The 27,331-nt window shown below is 33.4% G+C and overlaps 1 protein-coding gene across 1 annotated transcript; it reads right to left on the bottom strand.

Moving 5' to 3' along the window:
• Positions 1–5,961: 5,961 nt before the first annotated feature.
• LOC139977570 (uncharacterized) lies at positions 5,962–21,876 on the bottom strand. The gene is made up of 19 exons (XM_071986970.1): positions 21,812–21,876; positions 21,164–21,219; positions 20,601–20,891; positions 19,642–19,953; positions 18,789–19,007; positions 18,453–18,566; positions 17,037–17,099; positions 16,495–16,557; positions 15,952–16,014; positions 15,408–15,470; positions 14,105–14,149; positions 13,538–13,573; positions 13,063–13,149; positions 12,353–12,397; positions 11,459–11,503; positions 10,804–10,863; positions 10,183–10,230; positions 7,675–7,710; positions 5,962–7,314 (listed from the first exon to the last, which is right to left on the bottom strand). Exons 2-18 carry the CDS (start codon positions 21,213–21,215, stop codon positions 7,703–7,705), a joined length of 1,614 nt encoding a protein of 537 aa, XP_071843071.1. The 5' UTR covers positions 21,216–21,219; positions 21,812–21,876; the 3' UTR covers positions 5,962–7,314; positions 7,675–7,702.
• Positions 21,877–27,331: the final 5,455 nt, after the last annotated feature.

Raw genomic sequence — 27,331 nt, 5'->3', positions numbered from 1 at the left:
CAAACGGTTATTGTCGGTGAAGAGCAATAACGTGAAACATAACAAAAAAAATTTTCACATAAATGCTTGAACAGTCCGACATCCCTATTCCAGACGGTGCATACGAACATATATGTAAAAATCAGTTTCAAAACGAAACTTAAAGAAAAAGTAAATGCCGATCAAAGTTCATGCGCTTATCGTGAAATCGGGGCGTCATGGTACAAGATATGTATACTTAATTATCGTTTATATAGTCAATACTTGAACTATGTATATTATAGTAAGGATATAAACTTATCAATCATTTTACGTATAAGATGTAAGTGCATCCTAATGTGTCTGACATAATGTAATAGAAACAACTAATGCTGCTACTTTAAGCTGAATTTAAGTGAAATTAATTTCAAAAATTGATCATGTGAAATTTATTTACGCTAATTAAGAGAATTTGAATAACAAAGATCATTAAGACAGAATTGTAACTTCATAAGAACTTGTATAGCGCTAACTATTTAAGCAGACAATGTGTACATATGCATATAAAACATCAATTGCGATATTTGTCATTCGTTATAAACAATTCACAACATTTTATAGGCGTCATAAATATCGCTATTTGTGTAAAGATCGCTATCTGTGTAAAGATCCCTTATCCATGGTGCTGACGGTATGCATATACTTTTATCGTTGTGGTATAAGTACTTGATATGGCTGTGTTCTTATTCAGTAGTATCACCTACTGCAATGCTCACAAAAATCGCCTTATCCCATTGTACTTACCGAATAATTTAATTGACTATTAATTGTCAATCTGTAATACACTGTGTCGTGCGACAAATATAGTGTTCATAGAAGACAGTTACGTCACACCGTTGGATACTTTTGACCATAATGTGTCTGTCTAGTTACAAAATACTTTGTTTCTTTCTTCTTCTTTTATTGTTATTATGTTTCATCATATTATAGTGAATTTCAAGTAACATACAAAAAGATCCAGGGCATCCGTAACAATCATATTAAGCTCCATAAACGAAACTTTGATCTTCTTCTGCTTAGAAATTGTGATATACTTGTATTTTCAAATAGTACAAAATTAAATATATAAATATATCCTTATATTTATGCTAAAATAACTGTCCATTACATCAATTTTTAGAACGTTAAAGAATGACTGGACAATTTTCCAAAAGCACTATTTTTTTTTTGAAAACAAAAACAATTTAGAACACATTTGTCGTCGACAATTATTGGAACTAGAACTGTGTAGGACTTTGATTGACCTGTTGATATCATTTACATTGGAAAATGATGAAGTTAGGCTTATTTTTATTGTTTGTTTTTTAGTGTTTCTATGGTGATCTAGTAATTCAACTTGAAATAAATTCAATATTATATATCTTCATCCACACGGCTTAGGTATTACATATTGTCAAATAGCTTACATTTTCGTTAATAAATAATCATGTGTCTTGTCTATTGGCTTATTCATATAGATATCGATGAGGTATTTTGAATAATTCTCGTCGTTTGTACGATGTTAGTTCTTTCTTTAAGCTTAACTATTTCTTTCCGGCTGCTTTTTTTACATGCAATAAGGGTATTACACAAAAAACGACACCGCATACTTAAGAATAACTACATTAATGAGTTATAAAGCATTAATTTGTTTGGTTTCTGATAGTTTCATCTATCTATAGAAGCAAAAGAACAGTCTTATTACTAAATTTAAATCTTTAGCGTTTCTTGTTAATTATTTAATGTCATGTTTGGTCACTGGGTACAATCACAAGTTTATGCTTACCTCATTTGATCACGAGCCACACATGTTTGGTCACTAGGTACAATCACAAGTTCATGCTTACCTCATTTGATCACAAGGCATTATTTTACATGAATTACTGCTCCGATGATATTTAGTCTGTGGTATTCTATTTGTGCTTGAAGGTTTCGGTTATCTTATTTTGGAGTAAACATATTATGGTTTTTGCTCCCGCAGAGGGGAATAATTTGAACTCTGACCTAACACATCATTAATCACATACGCATTGCAACCCATCCATGTTCTCACAAAGTGTTAAGTCCATCGGACTTACTCTCAATGAGTTGTATTCGAAACGATTTTTTCGCACAAACTTGGACAAGATTGATCGTTGACCTCCTTTGATTCCGTGGCCTATTGACATAAATACATATAATCTACGGTAACTTACTGTAAAATATGAAATATTGGGCCATATTGTTCTTTTGGTATATATACGTGTAATGGCCGCAATGCTGGATTTTTGCTGCTTTGACCTTTGATCCACATAGTCTAAAGTTCATCGGCCTTGTGGTTAAGGAATAGTCGGCGAAACGCTTTTTCACCAAAAGGTTCTTTCATCACGTGACTGTTTGCGTCTACACTACATAATGTGCTGTAACCTACAGTCTATTGTCCCACATTGGTTTGAGAGTTTCGTCATTTTAACATTTCCGTATGCCAACAATGACCAAATGTTTTTTCTTTTTTTTTTAACTTTTGACCTTTCATGTCATAATTCACGGTGGCACTTGATGGTTAGCCCATTGACTTATCCACCGAGTTCACAGCCAATCGTGTGTACGGTTCAGGAAAAGTTCTTAACAAACTTGTTTGTTCGAACACATCAACCCACACACGAGTACTCACGCATACATTTTTGAGTCCACCCCATGATATTGTGCCACCCTATGGTAACCCCCATTAAGTCACCTCAACCTTCCCAAGTTTCAAAACCATGTATTGCAAAGGACTTTCTTAGAATAGTTAATCGATGAACCAAGGCAATGTTCACAATTCCATTCGAAAACTGAAATTGTCTCTGAAGCCATGTTAACCCTTCTTTTTCTTTCTTTCTTTATGTTGCCTTTAATGTGGCCATCTTGGATTTTACTCCCCGTATTAGATGCCACAAAACCAGGAAGAAACAGATCAATATTTTGATTCTACATTAATTTAATTGCTTCCGAGAACCAATATCTTACAATATTTAGGTAATGGTCATGTTGCATCACATTAGTGTTTTCAACTATTTTATTCAAAGATATCTGTTGTGTGAGCACAAGACTGTGTAAAAGATCAGTCAATTTTATTACCTGTCCATGAAAATTTGAAATGGCATAGGATTAATGTTGTCATAAGTGGGTTCTTAGAGGTTGGATGTTTATTCTTCACACTTTCATCTCTGTTGAGAATATTGAATATTCGAAGCTATAATAGTTAGAAATTGTAATACCACTTAAAGAAGAGAACATGAGCTGTGTAAGCTCTAAAATTAAATTGAATGCATCACGTGCTTTTTTTATTTCTTTATTACTTACAAGAAAGCCAACACGACAAATATTCTTTTCGGCAAATTCACAATGAAGAAAGCAAAATGCATCCTATCGAATATGTTAAGCTGTAGGTATGGTACAAATCATCGTACTACTAATTTAATAAAAACTTTTCTTGATTTACTTTTGCAAAATGTAAAAGACAAACTTATGTTAAAGTATAAAATGCTTTAAAGGGACTCAATCCTCGTTTACCAATATTTAAATACCCATTGCGAGTTTTAATTTTTGTAGCAAGACTGAGTACTTTAAGAATACGCCTGGAATCATATTTACATAAACGAATTTCTAACCTTCTGTCGAAAAATGGTCCAAATCGTTCGGGTATCCAAGAATATGTTTTTAAATTACCGCTGTTAAGCAAGTGAATACTCCCGACACAAATCATAATGCACAGTAAAGATGTTGCAGTCTTGTTGCTTATGAATTACTGCATGACTTACTTCCATCATGGCTAAACCACATGAAAATGTGTGAGAATGAAAACAGAGACTAATATATAGTGATAAATAGACATACACTAACTTACTGGATACTTTTCGAGAAAAAGAAGTACACAGAAAAACCAGCTTTACAGAGCAACAAAAGGGTTCGTACAAATCAGTAGATGTGCATCGAACCCCTTTTTAGTTAACATCAACTACAAACAAACAAATACTTAAATTTATATAAACCATATCTAGGCTTTTAGCAATTTAAAATGTAACAATTTTTTTTTTTTGAAATGTAAATTGTAAAAGGTTATTTTGTTTAGTAAGCATTATACTTCAATACACTAGATCAACGTAATATTACACACTACTTGCAATTAAGCGTAGGAAATTTTGTGGTGTTGCACCATTAAAGAAAACGTTGCATGGAAGCTTTATCAGTAGTGTAAATATAGGATGCAACATGAAAGTGATACAAATGTACACGGACTACTGAACAGAACCCACATACGTTTAAATCTATGTTAAGAATCCTTTCGAAAGGATGCAATGGTTGTTGCTCATAGCTGGAGTGTCGTACACGTATTTCACAAGTGTATCACAATTATACAATGACCACGTCAGCGTAGTCTGTTGGCTGATATGAGGAATGGAAGTCCTCATCTTTGTTTTCGTATTCTCCGTGATCTATGTCGGTGTAGTTGATTTCGTTGATTACCTGATAAACAATCCAACAGTGTATTACATTTTGATGGCACAAAACAAACCATCATCGAAACTCGTGAAGTATGCATAGCAACACTTTTACGAAAATCTTTGACAAATATATGTTGCGAAGAAGCACGCATTATATCTGTGTTCAAATATCGACCGATGAAAAGATGCTACTTTCTTATTAAACGAAATTAATATTAACAGTAACAATCAGCATTAAAACAATCATAAAGTCATTAAATTGTTAACAACAACTTGACTGTTGTAAAACCGTGTATGAAGATATATAAGTGCTTCACACCATATAGTTTCGATTTTAGTAGGATCTTCGTCAGAGTTACACTGACATGTATACGGTTGCACAACAGGTTACATTTAAAAATAAAAGTAAAGATAACACTTGTCCAACCACACTCTGTTCCTTATACCCAAACCCTTTTCTTCCTGCTTCCTTCTATCACAATGCCCATTCTTGTGTCGTTTCTGCTCTTTTCAGCGTTTAATGTTCCGATTAGCTCGACTGTCTTTTTTGTTTACTTAACCTGCCTCCCTGTATGATCGTCTCATCAAGCCTCTGAAGAAGACCTTACTAAAATCGAATTAATATAAAGTGCTTATTGTTAATTTTCAAAATATGGTGTCAGTGCTGCGAGGGTTAAACTAAACGTTTATTTGATTCCAGTGAATAACAGAGAATCATGCCTACCTTAATTCATGTAAGTTAACATTGTTCCAAAATTGAAAGCAATGAACGTTGATAAAATGCAATTTATTGGTCCGCAATGAAAATCAAACGCAATCTTTTATCGTAAGACATATTTATTGATGAAGCTTTGTCACTCAAATCGCAAGATGCAGATGAGATTACAAAGCTTAAGCGAAAGAGGAATAAACATCAAATCTGGAAATAAAAGGTTGCCGTGTCGTGTAGTCTATCAAAGTAACGTGTGTGCAATCTGCAGTGTAAGTGATTACTAACCATATTGTTGGATGGAATCATTCGTTCTTCATTTGAAATGTCAACTATTTGTATCTCATCCCCTCTGTTGGACATAAGAATAATTCACCAGCTGAAGTTGCGCAATTACATCATTGAACTTTTATATTAACAATTATCTTTAAATGTAGAGATTTACATTTCAAATAATAGTTTCAAAGCGGTCATGAACTTTCATTGAGAAATGGTAAATGTTGTGTATACTAGGATATACTTTTGTTATAGTTAACATTTCGTTTTTATTTAGAATAGCTTAATGTAAGACAGGGAATATACAAAAGCGCAATGAGGATAACTCCCTCACAGAAGTTGGATTACAGATTGTGTTAGTAATTAAATAACAAAGATTAAAAACCATTCGTCAAACTAAGATCATTTTGGTTACAATTAATTAAACTCACACAATTTCATGTTCTTTGTCATTCGACAACTGAGTCACAGGTCTCTTTGTGTCAACCACTATGTTTTGAACTGATAGAACTGTTTTGAAAAATAAAGGGAAACATTTAATGCCAGGGAAAACCTCCGTTGATTTTACAAGGTAAGCATAAGTAACAATGGGCTGGAAATGTAATAAGCTTATAGTCCAGACATGTAGTTGTGCTTTCCATTGCCTTATCTATGCTACGCTTTGTTACGCACACAAGTTGCATCAGACTGTGTCTAGACAAGAAATATGTTTCTGAAAAAAGAGATTAATCTCTTAAAAACAGCATTTGGATACTTGCTGATATATTTTGGAAACAACCTTTGACTTTCTTCAGTACCTGATATGATCTATCAAAGATCATTTTTTTCCACATTCACAATCATGAATATATCACACAATTATTAACTGCATCATAGCAATAAGACTTTGATGTAACAGTAGCAGGAGTAACGGGAACATGGGAAACACTTTTAAAACAGGGCAATATTAAAATGATTCTTTTTTATTTATTTTAGTTAACATTACTTTACCGACTGTTTGGAAAGACCCTGAAATTCGGCTTAAGGATAACATTCAATATTTGGTATTAAAATCTGCAGCACGCTTAGACTGTTAAATTTAATTGTCTTCATATCTTTTTAAACCAAACAGACTACATTTCATGTGAAAATAGAATACACGGCATTGTACATTAAACTGACACTCTACACTGAAACCTTAACAACTTCATATTCAATAGTTACAAATTTGCTTAACGTTAGGTAAAAACACAAGGAGATCCATGCTTACAAGTATAAAAAATACAACCCAGCAACAATTTTGCAATTTCTTTATTGTTATTGTTTCTTGACAAGTTTTGAATTTACACGAATCAGCCTAATATGCTGGTACTTTATATATTAAAATTTTTCATATATTGAATTATTTAATACAAGTAAAAGTTCATCAACTAAAAGAAGAAATAGTCTAAAAATCCATTTATTGGTTCAATGATTGATAAACGATGCCGATACGCTCTGTGTATCGCAAGAAAAAAATCTTTTGCAAGAAAGGTAACAATTCAGGTTTGTACTACACATGATCTGTAAACAACTACAGATACTAGAGGCATATGAATTTAGTGTTATAGCCTTTATGGAAATGTTGATATGTATGAAAGAACTGTTTGATATGAAAATGGCAAAGCTCGACGGAAGAGGGTGACAAGCGTTTATAGGCTTAACAAGATACGTTGCCTTGTTTCTGGAAACTGAGTGTTATCAGTTTACTATTGCAAACTAATACAATACTTCGATGGTTGTCATGATATATTCAGCCCGAAAAATAAACTAATGGTTTAAAAAAATATAACGCTGACGTCCATGGATTTTTCATCTTGGTCATGATGCAAAGATTCTTTCCTCCATCTGCATCACAAGAGAAGAAAAGAAGGAAAAGGGTAAACTATAGGAAGCGAATATGAGCAGCGTTTAAGTGTCAATGTTCAATACCGTATAATCAAAAATATTAATACAATCAACAAGAAAGGGATTTTTGTTTTGGATTCACATAATTGCTGATATAAGTAAGTTGTTGTCCATTACTGGTGAATAAATATTTCTTTCTAGGCTGCTTTTAAAATTTGAGTCAAAAATACTTACTATCAGCAAGCTTAAAATAAGAACAAATATTGCTCAATAAACATGAACAAATAGTAAAACAATTAGAATGTAAACATTTATAGACTTTATATTCCAAAGAATGAAGCAAGTTTGTTTTATATTTACCAGATCACCAACATCTGTTATGAATCTGTTATGAATCTGTGAATAAAAATATGAAAAAGTGATAATTCCTGAAGCAATTCTTTGCAGATATATAAAGTAAAGTTTTTTCATGGATTTATCGATAAATGCAGTGGTTTTACACATTCTAAGTTATTTGTTTTGATATGTACACTGTTACATTCACAATGAATAACGGTGGCACACAGTTTACGATTTACTTGACGACGTGAAACTAAACTAATCTATATTTCACCACACTTGGATTAACAGCTTGGTATATTTTTAATACAAGTAGTATGTGAATTCGTTTCAAATGGATTTGAATTAGCTTTCGCTCAGTAGAATACCTACGATTCAGCATGATTCTTTTTTACCGTGATTAACATTAGCTAACCTTGGTACAGGAAGTAAAATCTCCTTGGTAAAAGTCAAGGAGGACACATTTTCGTTACACAAATCAACTGATCATATCAGTTGGTCTCTGGGTAAAATTTGAAGTTGGTTGTCAACTCGTTCCAAGAATTGTAACATTCCTTTATCATACCTTAATTGCAAAGATACATAGTCGGGTACGCAAGACCGTACATTGTCAAATTAATAAATGCTGAAAAAAAATATTTTTAGGGTGCAGAAATTAATCAATCGACTCAAACTAGAGATGCGTAAGCAAATAATGATACGGCTATGCCGTAGTGAGATCTGTATAACAATGAGATCAACGAAAAGGGCTACATATGACGCCAAATGAAGTTGAATAAATAAAAAATGTTGTAACTATTAAATCTGTGCCACCTTACATATCATGTATTTTTGATGTCTTACTTTTCGTTCATGGTTTTTTTCTGTGTAGAATATTAATTGAGGGTTCGGTGAAGATATTTACTACTACTGTTTCGACATACTTTGCTCCAGTGTTATGACTATAAACTGTCAGATGAGTGGTAGAAAACCTTAAGGGGAGTTTTCTTACAAAATGTTTTAAACAACAAGGAGAGTATCGACACTCATAATATTTTTTGTTTTTTTGATGATGATGCAAATAACACGAAACAGGCACGAATAGAAATTATCTGTAACAAGTAAACCGTAACGCAAAGTATCCGTATAGTTTGCCATAATATTTTAATTTCACCCCTACAGGCAATTTAAAATGGCGATCCTTTAATCTGTACACTGTCAGTCTGAATATTCACTACTAAGACTTCCTATAAACTTATCAGAGTAGCCTCGCGAAGACATAACAAAAACGTTAAACTACTCAACACATTTTATCTTATTCATAATGTTGCAACCAAATAGAAGAAACTTTAATATCACCATTTGTGCCACAATTGTTTTTGTTTTTTGGTCATGAAATAACACTATGTGAAGTTAGATCTATGGGAGAGCTATGGCATAGACACTTGCTTCAAAGATGCATGTTAGCTAATCTTCATCAGAAGCTGCAAAGGATTGGCACTAATTTTTACTGGGATAACTGGGTAATAACCGAGAACACCTTGCATAGATATTGATGTCAAGGCTAACTCAGCAAACTCCCCCAATTACAATTGTTATTTAGCGTCCAAGTAATAATTCAAAAATGTCCAACACTACAGTTGTGTTGTTGTATCCATTTGAGAATGGGTTCATTTACTAATAAAAATTCACATAATTTTAAAAGATATAATTAGCAGTTAAAATAAATATTACTATTTTATTTCACTTTTGGATGAGTAATCAACTGCCGAACATTCAGCATATGAATGCAACGGTTTCAAATTGAATTTTTCTTCACTGGCTTCTCTTTCGAGAAAACAGCTCGGATATTGAAAAGACTTGAATATGTACAAACTATTTGGAAAATTGGAACTTTTATCTACAAATATACAAATTTAAAAGTGGAATTAATGAGCATGTTTTTTAGTACCATGTTTATTTTGGAAAAAAAAGTTGGGTAATGTGGGTTTCCTTTTATGCTATTTTTTTTGCAGTTATTAGTGTGATTACGCGGGAATAGCTGTTTTATATGATACAAAAGATTCCTAAATTGGGTAAACAATATGACGGAGCTTTGCTTTCTACATATAAAATTGCCAAACGCCTACTTCCGCAAGACTTGCAATTTTGCATTGTTTATTCTTATAGTACTGTATGTCTTTAGGTCATGTATTCCTGCAAAGAAGAGTTTTGTGAATCCTGGTGCAGTGTATCAGTGCTTTACGAAGGATATTTAGTTATGTACATAAAAAGTGAGCCTGATGAAAGTGCACATCACTTTCGCATCGGCGGGGAAATTGACGCGTAATAACATGTAGCAGAGAGAAGCTTATTGATGTGTTCTGCTAAGCGACTGCACGCAACTCGCCGAATTATCCATATAACTTAAAAATTGTTTATTGAGGCGGGGGTGGGGGGGGGGTTAACTGTTAGAAAAGATCAAGATCGGAAAGTCGCTGTAGAAATTACTGACAATTATCAAAATGACCAAGAAATATTTAGATCATGAATGCTCAATGGTGCTCTTACCACTCTTATCTCCTTTAAGTAGTTCGGCAAGTTCTTTCTTCACGTTATCTAATATAAGGGAAAAACACGAAGTCGAATGAATAATGTTTGCATTTTACAATGGCATGTATCCAACAATGAAGCTAAATAAATGCTCTTGAATACAACCATTTAGTTTTACAACAAAAAACTACCTTCCCAGAAACTTTCCTTTTGACAAACGGCGCACTTAACTTCGTTAAATATAGATAACTATGCAATAGGTATGAATATATACAAGGTTTTTGTTCTCTCGTCATATGAAGTTTGTGTTCGTATCTACTTTGACATTACGTTGGTCGATAATCGTACATTTCTACAATTTTACCTGTAAACTTCTCAAAGAAAAAAAAATGAAAACATTTATATGTATAAACAAATACCAAGAACAGGTTCAATGAAACAATCGATACTGCAAGGTTTCCAGTAAAGTTTTATTGTGGCTCAAAACAGATAGTCTACAGTATTAAAAGAAACTGATGAGATAACTTTCTTGGAAAAGTATTTATTGCATATTAGGGAAGAGTTCAGTTGAATCTGAACCAATGTAATCCTTCTTCGCTTGATATTTTATCACAAATCATTTTTTTTCCATTCATTTACCATCATGAAACTTTTCAGGCGGATCGTTCGAAGCATTTTTCCCCCATCGCTTTGTCATATCTTGAAAAGAAGATATAAAAATTAAAGTTTCATTTCAAAGCAGATTAATAATTCAAATAATCACGTAACACATATCGCATGTGTAAACACCATTTTATTATCAACCTTATTTTTTAAACAGATTTTGTGTACCAATATAATATTAGTCTGTTGACAGCCTTTTTGCAAATAACTATATATATATATATATATATATATATATATATATATATAATTTCAATATCAATAATATTTTAACATAGACTATTACTATGATTAAAAGTAACCTTTAAAATGCTATCAAACGTTTAGTCATTTTTAAATATTTAGGGCTAACTGATGGAAATGCTTTTATCGCATTATTAAATACATCATATTCAAGTTATCCGAATTAATCATTTCAATTGACATATCATAATTTATATTTAATTACATCGTAACACTATTATTATTATTATTATTATTATTATTATTCCAGGATTTCTAAGGGCAATTCAAACAGAATGATTTGAAGGCTTATAATCACGTTTGATTTAGTTTGCTACAAGGTGATGGAAATATTATAATGGAAGAATGTAGTAGAACGTAAGTATCCGAATTTCAATGCTATTATTACCTCGAACATTTCCTTTTTTTACTTCAGCTTCTACTGGCTTTGTTGCTAGTAAAAGAAAAACACAGAGAAAACGGAATTTCAATTACGACGCAGCATTCGAAACCATTTACAAATGTTATGAGCATAGCATGTTACTTTTGATTAATCTAAAATGAATACGGTGCTAATGCATTTATTGTAAGATACAAACTTCTTGTTAAATTCAAAATCGCTTCGATGATACATGTTCCATAAATAAATCAGCTTAGATATTGGGTAACCAGTGTCGTATTAAGTATTAAATATCTTCCAAATACTGAGGCAGAGCATTCAGAAATGTGCAACTAAATAAAGATCTATCCATGAGATATTTAGATCAATAGAATATTTTATGTTTAAATTGTTTTGACAGTATTAATCGACTGTTGTTTTTTCATTGATTCATTATACTAGTGAACATGTACTAGTTAGATGGTATTAGAATTCGGATTATTGAAAGAAACGATCACTGTATGATAAATGTTACTCATGTTTAAGACTACTACCTAAACTGTTTAATTTCTTCTCGTAGGCCTAATGTAGTTATGCTTTTCGAGGTCATCAACAAAAATTTAAGAAAAGAATGAGACTTATAGACAGTGCTCTTTTAGTCAATGGGTTCCATTTGCAAAAGGATTCTGAGAGTTCATCATTTGACAATTTGAATATTCATAACAACAAAAAAATAGGCAACTTCATATTATTGGCAATTGACTAAATGAGAGAAAATATTGTAACTAACATAATGTAATCGATTTCTTTTACTCTAAATGCAGTAATTTAACCATATCTATTTTAAAACACTACATACTTTTCTGTGGAATAAAATACGATAATAATATAACGCTCCAAATCTTAATGTAATCAACCACTTACCACTCGAATATACTGATGGCTCGGAGCTATCACCAGTTGTTGAATCTTTAAGCAAATACAGTATGATATAAGGTAGGGTATCGCTAAAATGATGCTAGATCAGTTACTGCAGCCCTTTCTCTAAGAAGAGCCACATATTACATATTGATATAATAATGGATACAAATATTATGTGTAAAAGTAAGAGGGCCTGACGTTTCGATCCTAGCAGGACCCTACTTGGATCGAAACGCCAGGCCCTCTTATTTCTACACATTCTTCAATAGGCTCTTTAGTGGATAAGCAGTTTGCTAACAATTTGTTTTATTTTTATTTGGATACAATATTAATTACATTGCGATCCAATATTCCTGCAAAATTCTAATTAATGAAACATTGTACAGCATTGATTGATAGAACGCATTCTACTTACATAACATGTCAATGTAAATTTGAACCGTTGGAGAGTTAGACTGGTGTTGAGGGTAACATAAAACCGTTTGATTTGGCTGACCGTTCCACTTATATCCACTGTTACTTGCAATGTGAATTACTAACACCTTTTTCAAGAGCTTATATCTATTTAATGTGCTTGTTAGGGGTTGCAATTATCGTATTCTTACTCAAATCGATTGATTCCTTGTGAGCCTATACTTTTCAATGTATTATATTTTTATAATGGAAATGGTGTTTATTTCACTAGTATTTCTGTTGACTGATGTTATACTTACTTTTAGGTATCTTTGAACGCTCATCTTTCGAATTAGGTTCACTGGTTTCTGTTGAATCGTCAATGTTGTCTTCTTTTTTAACAACACCTTGAAGAAAGCAATAGAAACATGATTTGAAAAAAAAAAACCTTGATCCTTCAAGTTTTTTACTATGTTCGAAAAGAAAACATTGAATGGTTTGGTAAAATTTTATTTTAAAATATACATCATACCTTTGTTATTGCTTTGGTTTATGTTAACGATTGGAGCTTAAGCCTATATGGTTTAGTGGAAGTAAGATCACATTTACAATCATAAACCCCTCAGTGAACTCCTTCATTATCACATCCAGTACGGTGTCATGTATGATATTCAAGCTTAATCAGGTTAAGAAGTACGAAATTTTGAGTATTTTACAACAAATCAGCATTCCCTCTTCCCAACCCTAGCGCAATTCCGAGAATTCGATCATTCACTTATGCGTCTGAAATCCTACCAATAATTGTTCCACTGGTAGTTGTTTGTGACGAAACTGAAAGAGAACAAACAAATCAACTTGTATTTAAAATACGATGTCATGTATGATATTCAAGCTTAATCAGGTTAAAAAGTACGAATAACGAATAAACGAATATCGAATGACTCTACAAAAATTATATTTAAAATTTAGTTTTAAGGAAGATTCAAACATACCTTAACCAATTAGATGTTTCTTCGATTCAATTATATTTTAACATAGACTATTACTATGATAATAAGTAACCTTTAAAATGCTAACAAAAGTATAGTCATTTTTAAATATTCAAGGCTAACTGATCGAAATGCGTTTATCGCATTATTAAAAACATCATATTTCGAGTTATCCGAATTAACCATTTCAATTGACATATCACAGTTTATATTCAATTGCATCGTAACACAATGATTATTATAATTCCTGGATTTCTAAGAGCAATTCAAACGGAATGATTTGAAGGCTAAAAATCATGTACAATTTAGTTTGCTACAAGGAGATGGAAGAATGTAGTAGAACGTAAATATTAAATTTCAATGCTTTTATTACCTCGAACATTTACATTTTTTACTCCAGCCTCTTCTGGCTTTGTTGCTAGTAAAAGGAGAAAAAAAGAAAAAACGGAATTTCAAATACGACGCAGCATTCAAAACCCTTTTACAAATGTTTTGTGCATAGCAACATTTTTTTTTGTGATTAATCTAAAATGAATACGGCGCTAGTGCATTTATTGCAAGATACTTACTTCTTGTTAAATTCCGAATCTCCCCGATGATACATGTTCCATAAATAAATCAGCTTAGATATTGGGTAACCAGTGTTGTATTAAGTATTAAATATCTTCCAAATACTGAGACAGAGCAGTTAGCAATATGAAAATAAATAAACATTTATCCGTGAGATATTTAGATCAATATGATATTTCATGTTTACATAATCTTGGCAATCTTTATCGACTGTTGTCTTTTTCATTGATTTATCAATGCTGTGGTCATGTACTAGTTAGATGACATTATAATTCGGATTATTCAAAGAACCGATCCCTGTATGATTAATGTTACTCATGATTGAGACTACTACCTAAACTGTTTATTTTCTTCTAGTACCGTAGTTATGCTTTTCGAGGTCATCAAAGAAAAATGTAAGAAAGGAATAAGTCTAATTATATAAATATTGTCCCCATTTATTCCGAGCAGACGCATAGTTGTTGAGCTTGTGATATTTTATTAGTGAATCATAACTGACAATGTGAAACGAAAGAACAGATTCCTTGTATATCTCGACAAATTTTCATCATCATATGAAGAACCATTTTCTAATTTATGATGGTTTCTAAGAGTATCTAAGAAGGGAAAAATGCTGTCAAAGCACTGACCACTAGAAGGTCTTGCAGGCGCTTTGGTGGAATTTTCTTTGCTATCTTCAACTGTTGAACATGTAAAGGTTACATATCGATAACAGGGAGCACCTACATTTCAGTACATTGTCAGCTTTTCTGGGAACTTTTATATATTATATTTAATGTTGAGGCTGTACGTAGTCAAACTTTTAGGGGTTGTGAAACAATGTATGCATTTCTTATTTAATTAGTTAATTATAAAAAAACCAACAGATTCCAATTAACATTTTGACTGGATGGTGTATCTATCTGTAATATTATGACGTGATATAACAGTTGATATAACCTGCAAGTGCAACAGTTAAACCACTCATCTTTTGGAGGTCCTCCCGAATTTTCGGTGGTAGAGTTTTTGTTACCGTCGTCAACGCAATATAAAGCATTCTATGGGAACACTGAATGAGTTTTTAAATGAACATTTCTATATTAATAGCAGATTAATGTTCTGCTTACCCTTCTCTTCCAGCTTCTCTGTTACTGAGGGATCATTTTGGGAATGGTCTCCTTGTTTGCGATCTGAATAAATTAATATACAGAATGGTTAGTTTCCATATGTCATGAACAACACATTTTTAAGCGGTTGTTAAGTAACAGCTGCTGTAAACCACTTATAATTCAGAAAAATATCAGCCTGTCTGGTGTCGTTTTCTTGTTATATTTAATGGTGAGGCTGTACGTAACCAAACTTTTAGGGGTTGTCAAGCAATTTATGCATTTCTTATTAAATGAGAAAATTTAAAAAAAAAAACGAAGTGATTCCAATTAACATTTTGACCGGTTTGGTGTATCTATCTGTAATATTATGACCTGATGTAACAGTTGCTAAAACCTGCAAGTGTAACAGTTAAACCACTCATCTTTTGGAGGTCCTTCCGAATTTCCGGTGGTAGAGTTTTTGTTACCGTCGTCAACGCAAAATAAAGCTCTCATATAGGAACACTGAATGAGTTTTTAAATGAACATTTCTATATTAATAGCAGATTAATGTTCTGCTTACCCTTCTCTTCCAGCTTCTCTGTTACTGAGGGATCATTTTGGGAATGGTCTCCTTGTTTGCGATCTGAATAAAATAATTTACAGAATGGTTAGTTTCCATATGTCATGAACAACACATTTTTAAGCGGTTGTTAAGTAACAGCTGCTGTAAACCACTTATAATTCAGAAAAATATCAGCCTGTCTGGTGTCGTTTTCTTGTTATATTTAATGGTGAGGCTGTACGTAACCAAACTTTTAGGGGTTGTCAAGCAATGTATGCATTTCTTATTAAATGAGAAAATTAAAAAAAAAAACCAACTGATTCCAATTAACATTTTGACCGGTTTGGTGTATCTATCTGTAATATTATGACCTGATGTAACAGTTGCTAAAACCTGCAAGTGCAACAGTTAAACCACTCATCTTTTGGAGGTCCTTCCGAATTTCCGGTGGTAGAGTTTTTGTTACCGTCGTCAACGCAAAATAAAGCTCTCATATAGGAACACTGAATGAGTTTTTAAATGAACATTTCTATATTAATAGCAGATTAATGTTCTGCTTACCCTTCTCTACCAGCTTCTCTGTTACTGAGGGATCATTTTGGGATTGGTCTCCTTGTTTGCGATCTGAATAAAATAATATACAGAATGGTTAGTTTCCATATGTCATGAACAACACATTTTTAAGCGGTTGTTAAGTAACAGCTGCTGTAAACCACTTATAATTCAGAAAAATATCAACCTGTCTGGTGTCGTTTTCCTGTTATATTTAATGGTGAGGCTGTACGTAACCAAACGTTTAGGGGTTGTCAAGCAATGTATGCATTTCTTATTAAATGAGAAAATTAAAAAAAAAACGAAGTGATTCCAATTAACATTTTGACCGGTTTGGTGTATCTATCTGTAATATTATGACCTGATGTAACAGTTGCTAAAACCTGCAAGTGTAACAGTTAAACCACTCATCTTTTGGAGGTCCTTCCGAATTTCCGGTGAAAGAGTTTTTGTTACCGTCGTCAACGCAAAATAAAGCACCATGTAGGAACACTGAATGGGTTTTTAACTGAGAAAGTTCTATATTAATATCAGATTAATGTACTGCTTACCCCTGTCTACAAGCTTCTGTGTTTCAGAGGGATCATTTTGGGAATGGTCTCCTTGTTTGCGATCTGAATAAATTAATATACAGAATGGTTAGTTTCCATATGTCATGAAGAACAAGTTTATAAAGGGTTAAGGGTAAGATTAGCAGCTGCTGCTAAACCTCAGTAAAACTTCAGTCTGTATGGTGATATTTTCTTGTTACATTTAATGGTGAGGCTTTGCGTAACCAAAATTTAAGCAAATTTTATAACGAAAAATTGTTTATACACGACGTTATGACGAATAAAATATATAAACTTACATCCAGCATTCTCTTATTTTGTCCAATATCAGACGCAGTTAAAATTTTGAGCTAGTAGCCATCTTTTCAATATTCGGAAATGTAAAATGTGGAAAGACAGAGACAACATTTATTCACACTATCCTTAAATTCCCCCCCCCCCCCGCCTCCAGTCAAACTAAGGTAAGTAAATAGAACATTTTTGTTGTCTGATTCTAGCTTCTTGATATATATTCTTGGAATACGCATTATTTTTCGTATGTGTTGTCATTTAAATATCCCCGAATATAAAAAAAAAGCTTCTCTAAAAGTGCTCCATGCATTCAATATGAAGTCCTAATGGCCAAACGTAACTGAAATGAAAAGTAAGAATGTCTTCATTGCGTTCTTTCGATTTCAAAAATTTCACACCTAGCCTAAGTCTATAGTTATCTCATAAGTAATGTATTAATGAATTAGTCTAGCTATTCTGGTAAGAATTTGAAATGATGACAGGAAAACTAAAACTACAAGCTCCTACCGAAGTAAAACTATTAATAAATTATTGTGTAAGTAAATGGTGCAAGACATTTAACCGATTTTATGTAACGTGCAGAGTGATTTGATAGTTGGCGAGTAACTCACTGCAACATTTGATAATCCCAGCACTTCATCAAGAGCATCCTGGCAAAAGTTGTTCCTTGCCTTCTTTACAAAGCACACTTGGTTTATGCAAATGTTTGACGACAGTAAACTTCTTAGAATGTATAGATAAATTTGCAACGATTCTGAACATTATTATAACTTTTAAAAGTAGTCATTCGTACAATGCTTCTATCCTTCATATAAGAAAGCTGTTAATGTTACAATCCATTTTTACGTTATACTCGATGTCATTAAAAACCGCATGCATACGTGTAGCTGACTGAACAACCTGTAAAACGTTTGGACTATGTATATATAATTCTTTATATAATATTTTTCATCTACTGTACGCAATTTTGACGAACAAAATCTCTGTTATACTGAAGGTCTGTGTAACACAGTTGTTTTAACCAGATCACAGACACTACTATAACACAGATTATTTTTAACATCAGTACAAATTTGACACGAAACCAAAAGCTATAGAAACAGAATAATAGACAGTGAAACTTACTATTTTTTGATTTACTTTTCTTACATCGATAGTATACCACTAATACGATGACAGCGCCAAGAATAAAAACTACCAAGCAAACAATGATGATCACATAGACTGGAAATGGTGAGCCTGTTGGTAGAATGAAGTTCGTTATTTTTTCAACTACCAGACTGAATCTTCACGAAGTTAATGGCATTAAAGGTAACATATTAAGTAACTTTACCAAGATCAAAGAATGAGCAGGAACTCTCAACATCCGTTCAATGGCTGATATCGTAATTTCTCAAGTGCCAACTGAGGGTATAGATCCAATATATCTTTTCCTAAATACATTAAATCTGAGTAACTGACCTGTTGCTGATTCCACTACGATGGCCTTAGATGTTCCAGCGCCGATGTAGTTCACGCCAGTACAACTAATACTGGAACCTCCCAAATCCTCCAAATTAATGGTTTTGCGGACTTCCATCTTGCCATCGGTGGATATGATGTACTTATACACAGGTGGGTTGGATGTACAATTACAGGTTGCTTCAATGTTGTTCACCTCGAGTATGCAATTTGGTGTCACTATGTAACAGGAAAATCGTTCAAATATAGTGTAAGTTATTACTAAAATGATTGACTGGAGTGGTGTGATAAAAATGTGCATCCTTCAATTTGAATGTTGTCTTTACTAAAAGCTTTGACCAAGTGGTATAATTTGTACCACCTTTACCATAATTCGGTGTGGGGTTGGTGCGGTTCGGGTGGGTGTGTGGGGTAACTGTTTGTTGCTCATAGTTTACTTACTGTGCCGATAAGTTTGGGTTTTTAGTACTTTTTGAGCCTTGACGTTTTGCTGATGGATCATGTTAAAAGCATTAATTTTACCAAACTTAGAATCATTTTCGAACAAATTATTGAATTGGATTAATCACGACTGAAAACGTGGACATGTTTCTTGCATTCAAGTCTTTCAGTAACAGTAATGCAGTTCCAATAATGCTGTACAACAATGCAATTGATAATAATGCAACCTTTCTTAGATTGGAAAAGTGTCATATGTAAAGCCACATTAGTTTAAACACATCTATGGGTTTATGAGATATCTGTGTAGTCTCTTCCAATCAAAGTGCACTAGAAACTGTTAACAAATATTTTCTTAATGTAATAAATTAGAGCCACTCAAGGAGTTTTGTCAATCATCGTTGTTTCAACTTACTCAGTGTTTGGGTTTCAGCTATCGGATTAATACTGGATTGTCCCGAAGTCTCACACGTAACTACATTTCCGTTTGGGTCATCAATAAATTGAAAATTCAGCGTAGCATTAGTATCATACAGTACTCCACGAGGTGCTATCTCGTTGTTTGTCGGAGATAACCAGTCACTTTCTCCTACTTTAAATCTAATCGATACTTCGGGTTTTGCTCCTTGGGCAAGACATGTGATGGAAATGCTAGGAGATGACAAGCTTGGTAAATGTGGTCCTGGATCTTGACGTCCACCATATGAAATTCTTAGTCTTGGGGCAACTAAATAAACAAACGGAAGGATCAGAATTCTACATCAGGCAGGAAAACAACAGTAAACTTTGGATACCAAATGCTATAGTATCTTATGCTTATAAAATAATGATTTAGTCACAATATTTGATGAACAATTACCCCCACATCACCATAGCATAAATAACGTACAAAATAACGTAAAATAATATTCCTTTCTTATTTACCAACCATGCCTTGTAGAAAAAAAAGCGGGCATAGCATTCGTAGTCTCACAGCGTTGATATTAGGAATATAGTTAGAGAGTTGTAAAAATGGTAGACAAATAAACCATAACAGATCATTGAATTTCCTGAAGAGAACATTAAACTTGGTTCCTTGGAGAATAACATCATAATAACGGGAGATTGAAGGCAAGAGTAATAGACAATGGTCTTTACAAGACAAACGTAATGAAAGAATCACAAGAGAGAGCAAATACAAGACAGTCATTGATTAACCAATGAAAGCAAACAAATTCATAATTACTCGGTTTAAGGGAATAAAATAGTAGAGTAAAATCATTAGCTGTTTCTCTACAAAATGTCGTTCTATGTGGTCACCAAGCGGTGATCACCCCAGGTGAATGGTTATTCTTTACCAAAAACAATGTTAAATGTTACAAATGTTAGGCCTACCTTCGAGTTTTACTAGAATAGTTTCTTTGCCGTTGGCGTCACTACAGCTGTATTCTCCTTCGTCTTCAAATAATGCGTTAGTTATTATCATACTTGATTGATTTCCTGAAATGTCCACTTCAAAATTTTCGTATTTTTCATCCTTCGAATACCTCGCTTCATCGATAAACAAAATGTCACTACTGGAAGTTGTCCATACCAATGCACCGTCTTCCTTGACACAAGTCAACTTTACTTTGCTTCCAAATGGATGGGTTGAGATAGGTGTTCCTTTCAATATTACCGAAGCAACTGTAACCGATAGTAAAGGGACATGGACACATGACTAACATACAGAATTGACATTTGGATATATAGCCTAAGCTTCCACATTGGGTTACGCATAATTAATGCACAAACTACAACTTGCCCTACGCAAGCTAATAACTCTTAGATATCCTTCAAATTTGAAACTGCTGTATCTAAACCATTTTCTATACATAGTTCATTCAAAGCCATTGTGATGTTGGCACACTATGGCTTACAATTACTTCGAAAGCATAAAACGTGTAAAACATTGTTACCTGCGTGAAACTGATGTAAAAGAAACAGGAGAATGATTAGCTTCATGGCCATGGCGCTGAAAAGTAACACAGAAAGAGAAATTGATTATGTTGAGTGTGTTCTAGTGTATGAACTAGTTTCAAAAGACAAAGCGAACGGAAAATCTAACCATGCAACAGACCAAAGTTTGGGACCTTAACTTACGATTTTAAGTAGGGTGTAAGTCGGGTTTTCATTCTTTTTTTTTTTTTTTTTTTTGGGGGGGGGGTATCTTTATCTTGTTCTAAGTTTGTAAGGTTAGCTGCTATTACATCACAGAGACGACTGAGGTGTTTATTATTTAAATTACTTAAAGTCTACAATATTTATTTTTCTTGTCTAAAAGGTCTAACCATTAAACATTTCTTGCTATTTGATATTGCCTTGTTGTAACCGTTACTGTGTATGTGCAAACGAAGCTTCACTACACCCTAACACCCCAACCACCAACACAATAAAAACAGAAAGCAAGCACTGCTTTCTGACAAACTTGTTTCTAACTTAGAAACAGAAGAACTAATAAGTTCAGCACTGTTTTGAAAGCATGGAATTGGCCGCGTGTTTTATTGGATCATCTCTGTCTCTCAGTTATTTTCCTCTCCGTCGCTAAATATAAACAAATGATTTACCTGAAGACGAAATTTCTCAATTTTGGAAGCTTGTGTTGTTGTTGTTGTTGTTGTTGTAAGTTGTTTAATCCAAACTTAATAAAAGGTTTCAAGAAGAAACAAAAGGCAAGAATACACTATATATATGAAAATCGAAGGAAAGATCGGGCTGAAACGAGTAGAAGAGTTTTATCCTGTGTCGTCCATCATAACGTTGAAAAATTGCTTTATTTAAGATTAATGTATGTTTTACTTCTGAAACAAACTCGCTAATTCTTCGGTTTTCCTTATATTCCATTTCTTTACAGGAATTGAATCATCCTTGTCAGAAGTTATGAGGTTCAAGCAGTACATCATATGCACACTCAGCAGACTCTTTTCTCAATAGTGACTATTCTCCCGTTATATTGATACGGCGTATTTTTGCATGAAACGAAAAGAGAGTTAATTTGCCATCAACCTCACATGCTAATAAATCTAGTCGGCACTTGAATATTGAAATATTACTATTTGCCCTATTTGCTCACATGTCATGACCATCCTGTTAGCCTATATTAATTGTTAATCATTTAGGCATTGTAACTCAAGTTTCCAAATTAAGTTTCCACTTAGTTAACCTGTTTACTATTCCTTACATTATATGCATTGCACTGATTTTACTCATCTAGTCCTGAATATGCTGCTGGTGATATAGACACGTTTCTAGAAAATGTATACGTTTAGCGTCTTTCTTTTTTAAATTATTTCTTTTCTGAATAATTTTCTCTGCACATTTTTTTACAAAACTTAATTAGATGAAAAGTAGTTTATATAATGGCGGCGTAGAATAATATAATTGGTGAACATATGTAAATTTTAATGTGATGCTATGTCTTACCTTTATGTGTTATCATCACAAAATATGAACACTGCTTTCTTGTGTTTAGTTCTGCTATGCATATGAGAAACGAAACTAACCATTACATGCTATGAATGTATCTGTAAGACTACAACATCGCTACAAGACTAGTCTAAAGTTCATATCCTATAATCGATTCCGCAATGGATTAGTCCTGCACAAACTATGTTACCTACCTCCAAACTACAACTGTTAGTCTTCCTTAGTATACCGCTTTCATAACATTTGTCTTCATGCCTTTTCTTCGTCAAAGTTGTCTCGCTATTTAGATGTACGTGTAGCGTGTACAGCATATGTGCCTTGTGAACATTGTATACGGCTATACACCTAAAACTAACAGTGCAAAGTCCTATCAGTAAATAATTAATCCATGCTTGTCTTCATAGCAATATGGAATAATGTAGAGGTCTTTGTTTGCCTCTACACACGGATCACATGAATTCACTTTTACATTAATACATAAAATATAGTTCAACATTATACTCATGTCCGAGCTTTGAGTTCACATAGTAGGACTGATGTTTTCGTTAACATGGTACAAATCGTCTGAAAGTATAACAACGAAAATGAAACGAAAATGTAGACAATGACAAATTGACTGTTAGGAAGTGTTTATTGATTTTTTTCAATACGTAGTAGTTTAATTATGCTGTAATCTTTAAGAAAGGGACTTTTTGTTTCAAGACAACACTCTTTCAACATCACTCGTTATCAGACACCACCACATCAGAGTCACCACCAAAAAATGTTGTTGTCTGTTTGTTTGTTTTTATACCCACGAGAGATTAAAGATATTATAGCATTTTCCATTGTCTTATGTTGACCTTCCGTTATGCTAATTGATTGTCAAATACATTAATTATGCTACCGCGGTAAAAACGAAAGCAAATATTCAAGTTCTATCAGTTCAAAGTCTGATAAACGATTGCAGGATAATTCAAATGTTTGCCACCCACAGGGTCATAAAACTCAGATAGGTAAACAAAGCGCATTCACTCTTGGACCTGCAATCTAAAATAAACAAGCAATGATATGGATATAATAAATAAACATGCAAGGAGATAGATATAGAACAACAAAGGAGTAGTCGGAATTTTCCCCTCAGACTGCCAAGTGGAGGACAGAAGTTTGTTTAGGCCCTCTCATATCTAAATATAGATGCACTCCAAAACAGCAATGGATATGCAGATGAATCGATACAATACTAACCTCATGTCAGGTACTAAAAAGATCGATATTTTTGTTTCATATATCTCATACTTTGTCGAAAACTTCTGATCAAAATTTTAAATGAGGTAGTGGAAAGCTTGAGTTTAAACATTCGCAATTTTGAGGAGGAAAAGAAAAATGAGAATTTCACATGTCCAGTCTTTATCACTGTATCTCTATTATCCCTCACTCAGTTTACTCAGTCACTATATATGTATGTTTCATGCAATATTTCTGGTAAAGATAGAATTCTGAACTATTGTTGCACCAAATTCCTTATGAAGCCAAAGACATATCATATAATTTATAAGACCTGACAAGCATCGCGGCGGCGGTGATCAAGACCTAATTCAGGACGAGGTTATACAGCTTTGTGAATGTTACAGTTGGATATCGGGGGAAAATCTAACCCAGTCGTGTCGTTTTTGCACTCTATATGTTTGTAATCACGATCATTATTGAGAAATGGTAACTAGAAAATCCTGCTGGCTTGAATAATATGCTAAGTGGATTCGTTATCCAGTAACCTACTGGAATTATCTGAGCAGTTTTCAAAACTAAAACATACAGAAAAACGGGGGAAATTAGGTAACCTATTAGAAGAGTTTACAACCCCTTGAACACGAGTTAATTGTAAAGTAAAGACCACCACTTATATCATCTTTTATGTTGATATCCTTCCTTGTTTCAATGACTCTGTTTGTTATTATATATCTTGCATCTAATCATTAAAAACCAGAAGAGCACTTCAGCAATCTGTAGGTGTTTTATGTGATAAGTGTTTAAGTAATATATAAACTTCAATCAAGTCAATGTGTTTCGTTAGTGACCAGGAATTATTAAATTATCACCACAGCGTGATCGTGTATCTAATTGCAAAACGTAAGAAGAAACCTTAGCAATCAGTGCTTTAAGATAATGAGTGTTAATGTGTTAACGAATCTGTTATAATGGCGTATCCTCGGGTGTGTTTTTTTTCCTGTAGTGTTCCAAAAAGTATTTCATACTTATCTCACACCAGTCTTACCATAAGACTTTTATGAGAAAATAAGTAATCATGAGGGAGGTCTGACTACAAGCATAATGGCAAATTAAAGTGTTTATCAACTGTTGTGTTCCAATCTTGGAATCTATCTTGTAAATATCTTAGAAACGGCGTTTATTGAGAGGGGAGAGGAGATAGTCTAACCCTTCCGCATTCAAAGAGAAAGATATAAAATATCACCCTATCAGAAAGATATTGTCCATTTGACCTTTATTATAGAGATTCTTGCGCCAAACGTGTTGTGTCCAAGCAGTGATTTGGATACTCTGGTCTAACTGAAGTATAGCTGAAACCTGTACAGAATGGAAAAGTGTACTTTTGTTGTTTTCTTCTTTTATGCATATATCACTCGTCGGAATTAATGAACCCGGGAATTAATAATATGGGATGGGGACCTAATGAATTGCTGGACTACAATTTTTAGACAGAAATCGTGATAGAAAATGGGATATTCGTATATAGTTTTATTTTATTTTGGATCATAAAAATAGAACAATACAAACAAAAATAAGCTTTTATTACATCTTTTTTTTAATGAGAACAAGCCCATATGTTTTCCTTTTATGGATGATCGGAGATATTAAGGTGTACACGGCTTTTAAATAATTATAAGTAATCATCTTACTTTGCTATGTTGCTGTTTAAATCAATAAGGAACAGGGGATATCAACCATTTGCCCACATTTTTTAATTTATTAATAATTTTCAATTGAATTACTTCTTATCAACAGCTTACTTTATTGGTCAAATTCTCTGCCACTGGCGGCTTGAGAATGAAATTAACACATTCACGTCATTCAGAGGAACAACTGCTTTCGTTATTCATTTCATTGTACGGGAGCCACTGATGAATTTTCCATTATAATCCAGATAGCGCCGTCATTATATTTCTAAAACCTTTTACGCACACGCCTATGCGCATGCCTATGGACTTGTACATTGTGTCTGCTAATCCTGCCAACTTACATTTGTAGATATAGTAGGCCTAAACGTAATTATACATCTATATTTGGCCTGCACATGTAATATTACCAGGATTCCACGAGGATCTTCTAATTCAAAATACAAATATATTTTTCGTGTTACTCTGTTTTTACATTATTAAACATCAATTTAGTTATTTTTGGTAGAAGAGTCAAGAGGCATGAAGTTCGCGGTGAGGGTATATCCTCTTATAGAAATCATACAAATATTATTGCTTGAACAACCCTTGTCGGTTTTATAAACGCGCACATTCACATGAAGTTAATACGGACATTGTTGCCGGATATATACGGCGATCTACATTTAAAGGTCAAGTGACACGTAACAGATTTCCTTCAAACTTACACAAATTGAAAAGCTACATATCAAAACCCTATATTCCAAATTTGGAGTTCCACAATTGTTTCTTTGCTGTTTTAATTAAGTTAATAACCAAGCTAATTCCGAAAGATAATGACGTCACGGGGGAACCGCCAATGTTACCAAAACTAAGTATGCCTAATATGCTAACCGAGATCAAAGCCGTAAACAAAACGTCACGAACAGTAAACAAAATATCAGATGAGAATGGGTGCACAACAGTACAAGAAAGTTTCGTGTTCGTCAACACTGTATACAGCGATAGCTTAGTACCAGTGCACTCAGCCAGCCTAGCTGCCTATAAGTAAAGATTGGCTTGGACCTTCGAGCGAATCTTATGTGTGCAGCGCGCCCTTCACCAGTTAAAGTTTCGATTTCCTATCGCCTATCCGCGCAACTTGGACTTGGAACACCAACAGCTCGCCGTCTACAAGACAATGCCGTTCCTTCTCTATTTGGAGAAAGTATCTTCAAATCTCGAGGAGATATAAAAACAAGTAGACCAGTAGTTGCGAAGCTGGATGGGAAAAGAGTAAGTGTATTTTCTGGCCTAGGCCTACTACAACAATGACTAACTTGGTATTATTACTATCTTACAGTAGCCTGATTCTTATAATTTCGTTCAGTTAATTAGGCCCTAAATTAGGTACGGCGACGATGAAGTTAGGCGTAGGCTAGGGCTATATTAACTGATTTGTGGTACATCATGAAAAAATCCAGAATAACAAGCATAAGATGTTTACATGTCATTTTGCCCAATATTATAATGTGCTCCCACCTATCTATATACTCAAGAGTCATAGCTCATATGTTTCACAGTAAATGACATCCTTATATTTTGCCATTTTTGTTGGTAGGGCTGCAATTTTTGTTGCAAGAGAAAACGCTTGTGACAGGTACTTTCAAACATATCAAACTGCTTTCTTAAATGAACTTTCATAACTTCCTTGTTATTTTCTTTCCCAATTTTCAATACTTAGATTAAACTAGAAGCTGTTCCCCAACCAACTGCAGTGAAAATAAAGGCAGGATTCTGCAGAATGTA

The sequence above is a fragment of the Apostichopus japonicus genome, chromosome 12, assembly GCF_037975245.1.
Source record: "Apostichopus japonicus isolate 1M-3 chromosome 12, ASM3797524v1, whole genome shotgun sequence".
Lineage (NCBI taxonomy): Eukaryota > Metazoa > Echinodermata > Holothuroidea > Aspidochirotida > Stichopodidae > Apostichopus > Apostichopus japonicus.
This window is presented reverse-complemented; position numbering and strand designations above follow the sequence as displayed.

Coding starts and splice junctions, on each gene's coding strand:
- LOC139977570 (XM_071986970.1), bottom strand. CDS start 21,215: ATGGCCATGAAGCTAATCATTCTCCTGTTTCTTTTACATCAGTTTCAC. Junction 19,954..20,600: donor TATTCTAGTAAAACTCGAAG/GTAGGCCTAACA, acceptor TTGTTTATTTAG/TTGCCCCAAGACTAAGAATT. Junction 16,015..16,494: donor AGAGAAGCTGGTAGAGAAGG/GTAAGCAGAACA, acceptor TATTTTATTCAG/ATCGCAAACAAGGAGACCAT.